Here is a 4,940-nt window from a genome sequence, read left to right on the forward strand (position 1 = left end):
TGTTTGCGTATTGCTATATATTACTCGGTATTGCTAGGTATTGCTTGGTATTGCTAGGTATTGCTTGACAATAACGAAAAATACTGCTCTGTGAAGACCAATACCGAGCAATACCTAGCAATACCGAGCAATACCTAGCAAAACCGGGGTATTGCTAGGTATTGGTCTTCACAGAATGATATTTCTCGTTATTGCCGAACAATATCGAGCAATACCTAGAAATACCCCAATATGCACAAATAAGCCAATACATAGCAATCCTGGGTCCGATCCAGGTCGGGTCGTCGGGCCGCGTGGTAAAGAGTAAGAGCACGTGACACCATTTTACTGGCGTCCGAATGTAGAGCTACGTCAGGACACCGGACCTAATAAAAATTCCATGGAAATGCTCAAAGCTCATAGATTCACCACATATTAATTAGCAAACACAACTCATGCATTCACAAGCATAAATGATATTAAAGATTGTTTGGTTAGTTGCATTAGTAGGTTAATGTATTTATTTCTTCTATATTTAATTATGAGGGATTAGAAATACCCAAAATTTATACTTTCTCTACATTTAAAAATAGCTCAAATCGAGTTTTTATAATTTTTCTATTTTGAACGAGAAAATTTTGAACTAAAAATCTTATTTATAAAGCAGTAAGAAAATAATCCGAAACCTATAACTCTCAAACAAAAGTAACTAAGATAGGGCTACTCACAACACGTGTTCTTGAAACCCAGGAGAGCCTCCCTTGCGAAACATGGCCTTGTCTTGGCCTGCGACCTTGGATGCTAAATTTTATCTCAAAACTTTCTTCCTGATTGACCCTTGAGAAGCTGAGCTCATAACGTGATAGGTCCATTCTCACTCCTTTCGGCTCCTCAATTCTTGCCCAAAACACAGTGCTCCTCTTCCTCACGCTCTTCACTGTTCGAACAACAATTTTCTCTGAGCTCGATCCCAATCTGACTGAGATTGAAGGGTAGTTCAACTCCTCTGCTGGCTCCATGCTCTTGTTGCATGAAACAAATTGCTTTGCGATAGCCCACATCTGCACCAAAGTTTATTGCATTATGCATAATTAAGATGATGATTAGAGAGTATGGAACTCAAGAATTATACACTTAGGCCTTCTCAAACCGAACTCCAAATGCATGAATGGCATCGCTCGGGAGCTCCAGCCGAACGGCAAAACTTCCGGTATTTGATTGCGGGTGAACAGTGCGACGCCAATATTGGCGTTGCACTGTTCACCTTCGCTATTTTTCTGTCTCTATAGGTTTTGCCGAAGGAACATGCGGATGAGAAAGACGGTTACCTGGAACGTCAAAATGCCGAAGGAATGCGCTATTTTTCTTGACTCACGCTATTTTTTAGTTTCATTGCATTTTGGAGTGAAAAATGAGATTTTCGGTTGGAGATGCCCTTAGAGCTCTCACACAAGCACACAAATGAGATTTGAACCTAATATCTCTTAATTGATAGCCAAACTCCCAACCAACAAATCAAGAATAGCTGCATAGCTTTGACAATCAATCTAGAGGTTTTGAGTTCGATTTGTTTTATTTGTAATGTGTGTGAATTTATCTTAATTAATCTAAATGTCCTAAAAAAATATGATATGAAAACTTTTGTTGAATTAATGTTTTCAACCTGCAAGTTGTTGTAGCCCAATCCACATAGATAGTGTAAGTAATGCTTTTGCTCGATATCATACACTAGACCGGGATTAAGCGCTCCCTCCGGGTGCAGCTGCCCAGCCCCGGAAGCGAAGAGGCTCGCCGAACTGTTGTAAGACAATTCGTCGAAGACCTTACGCCCATCAAGATCTTGGCTTGTCGCTGATGTTATGATAGCTGAGTGGATCATCGCCGGGGACCAACGGGGGTGCCTCCTTCTGACCAGAGCAGCGACGCCAGCGACATGAGCCGCTGCCATAGATGTCCCACTCATGAATCCAAACAGTGGCGAGGCGGCCACCGGCGGCCACGCGGAGAGAACGTTCACTCCCGGAGCGATAATGTCTGGCTTCAGCACCCCACCGTTCATCAAGCTCGGCCCTCGCGAGGAGAACGCGGCGACCGCCGGCGACGGCCGCGCCCCGAATACCGTGCCGTTGAAGACAATCGCCGCCACCGGCGTTGATGTCGAGTATACGTAGCTCCTCAGGCGCCGACCGTCCAAATAACTCAGGTGTGACGCCGGCAGCTCGTGCATCTCGGAGCGCGTAGTGAATCCATGGCTCCGCCGGTTCATCACTATCACCGCGCCCGCGCCGGCGTTCTTCACGGCGCCGGTCTTGCCGGTGTTATCCCCGTCGTCAGCGAAGCAGAGAACAATCTTTCCCCTGAGATCGAGATCCGCCAGGGAACGGCTGTGACAATTCGCAGCGGCCGCGTCGCCGTCTATGCCCGGGAAAGCTAGGGGCAGGAAGATGGGAGGAAATTCGTCGCTCGGCGGCTGGAATGCGCTTTCTCCCATCAGATCCACTCCGTTCCCCAGCCTCACCACTGCTCTAACCCTTCTATCGATGGTGCTGGCTCCTGCGGCCACCAACCAGGGAGCCTCATGGCTGATCTCGCCAACTCTCGGTCCGCCATTTCCAACTGAGGTGCAGACGACGATACCATTCCCAACCGCGGCAAAGGAGGCAACGGCTACACTATCCTCATACAAAGGAAGGGGGATCCCTCCGAGAGGGATCAACAAAACATCGATTCGATCATGAATCGCTTGATCAACAGCGGCCAATACATCGCTATCCCTACATTGCCCTTCGAAGCAGGCTTTGTAGATTGCAAGGTGAGCTTTGGGGGCCATCCCCGATGCCCTTCCGCTGGCCATTCCACCGACATCGGCATGGCTTACAAAGTTCCCTGCAGCGATTCCTGTGACATGTGTTCCATGCCCATCGTAATCGATCGGAGAAGCCTTCCGATCACCGTTGCGGAATGCTTTCGCGCCAATAAGCTTGTTGTTGCAATCGGCAATGGAGCATTGGCCCTTCCACTTGATCGGTGGGGGCGGAACGCCTTCGTCGTCGAAAGCAAGGTGGGTTGGGGAAATGCCAGAGTCAACCACGCCGATGATGACGCCCTCTCCGTAGAAGGACTTCTCCCATACGCTTCCGCGGATGGCAGTCCATTCGTCAAGGTTGAGGAATTTGGGGGTGTAAGTGGTATGGGGGAAAAGGAGGCGTTCAGGATGGGCGAGGAGGAAGCCGTCCATGGATTCCATAGCATTGGCTTCTTGAGGGGTAAGGCGAGCAGCGAAGCCAGTGATGGAGTGGCGGTACGAGTAGAGTAAGCGGGGCTCGCCGGAGAAGAGGGTGGTGTTGGGGAGGAAGGAAGTATGCCATCTCTTGAGATCGGAGGGAGAATGGTAGAGCAGCTGGGCTTTCTTGACATGGACAATGTAGGTTTGCAGCTGGTCGTTGATGATTGGGAGAAGACGGGAGTGGGATAAGGGGAAAGTGGATAGCCAGAGGAAGAAGAAGAAGAAGAAGGAGAATAGAGAGAAGGAAGGAGGGAGTAGCATTGGGAATCTACGGAGGAAAACGGCAAAGACTCTAAATGCAGCGGAGTGGTGCGAATTATAGTGCAATTCATGTGATCAACGCGAAAGAATTCTCAGCTAGTGTGAGAAGTGCATGATGATATCATTAGATGCGGAAGACCCATGCAAAATTTTTAACAGTATATAATTAAGGATTAACTAAACAATAAGAGGATAATTAAAATTAAATTAAAAAAGAGTAAAAAGTAAAAAACGCAAAATGAAATTAAATTCTCTTAAAAAATCTAAAATCAATAAATAATTTTAGCTTTTTTAAGAAAACCTATAAAAACAACAATAACAACAATAACATCATCAAACCTTTGTCCCACTATGTATGGTCGACTACATGAATCTATTTTCTTCATTGTGTCCTGTTAAAAGTCAAATTCTCGTTTAATTCTAATAAAGAAATATTATTTCCAATATTTTCTAACCAAGTCTTTTTAGGTCTATCTCTACATTTCTTAACATAAGTCAAATCTAATACATCTACTTTCCTAGCCGGGTCATCGAAAGGCTGCCATTTTATGTGACCAAACCATCTAAAGTAACTCTATATAATCTTTTCTTCCACTAGAGCTACTCCAACCTTTTCACGAAAATGCTCGTTTCGTATCTTATCTCTAAATGTAAAGCCACTCATCCACCTGAGCATCCTCATCTCTATAACACTTTTTTTTTTTCATCTCTACAACACTTAACTTAGTATTATGCTTCTTTTTTAATGGTCAACATTCGACACCATAAAAGCATTGCAGGTCTCACCACTTCTTATAGAATTTTCCCTTAAGTTTGAGGGGGACTTTTCTATCACACAACAACCCCGAGACATTCCTCCACTTCAACCATCCAATTTGAATTATGCTGATAATATCCCCATCTATTTCACTATCACTCTAAACAATAGATCAAATATATCGAAAATGTGTACTCTTATTAATGGCTTGATCGCCCAAAGTCACAATCCCCTCACTAGGTCTATTACTACTAAAATTATACTCCATATATTCAGTTTTAGTTCTACTCAAGTGAAAACCTTTAGACTCTAAGGTTGACCTCCATAATTCAAGTTCACCTTCGACTCTCTCTCTAGTCTTTTCAATAAGAAGAATATCATCAGCAAAAAGCATACACCAAGGTACATCCTATTATAAATGTCTAGTGAGAACATCCACGACTAAAGCAAAAAGATATGAGCTTGAGGCTAATCCTAAATTTAATCCAACAGAAATAGGAAAATACTTAGTCAAACCACCTTGTGTTTAAACACGAGTAATAACTCTTACATATATATCTTTAATGATTTAAATATAAGCGTTATTAACTCCTTTCTTTTCAAATACTCTCTATAGCACTTCTGTTGGAACTTTATGACATGCTTTCTTTAAATCAA

At 44.0% G+C, this 4,940-nt stretch overlaps 1 protein-coding gene across 1 annotated transcript; it reads right to left on the minus strand.

The window, feature by feature from the left end:
* Positions 1 to 494: 494 nt before the first annotated feature.
* Positions 495 to 3,674, minus strand: LOC110101791 (subtilisin-like protease SBT1.2). Its single transcript, XM_028697595.1, has 2 exons — positions 1,643 to 3,674; positions 495 to 1,040 (listed from the first exon to the last, which is right to left on the minus strand). Exons 1-2 carry the CDS (start codon positions 3,524 to 3,526, stop codon positions 675 to 677), a joined length of 2,250 nt encoding a protein of 749 aa, XP_028553428.1. The 5' UTR covers positions 3,527 to 3,674; the 3' UTR covers positions 495 to 674.
* Positions 3,675 to 4,940: the final 1,266 nt, after the last annotated feature.

Source organism: Dendrobium catenatum, unplaced genomic scaffold (assembly GCF_001605985.2).
Source record: "Dendrobium catenatum unplaced genomic scaffold, ASM160598v2 fragScaff_scaffold_974, whole genome shotgun sequence".
NCBI lineage: Eukaryota > Viridiplantae > Streptophyta > Magnoliopsida > Asparagales > Orchidaceae > Dendrobium > Dendrobium catenatum.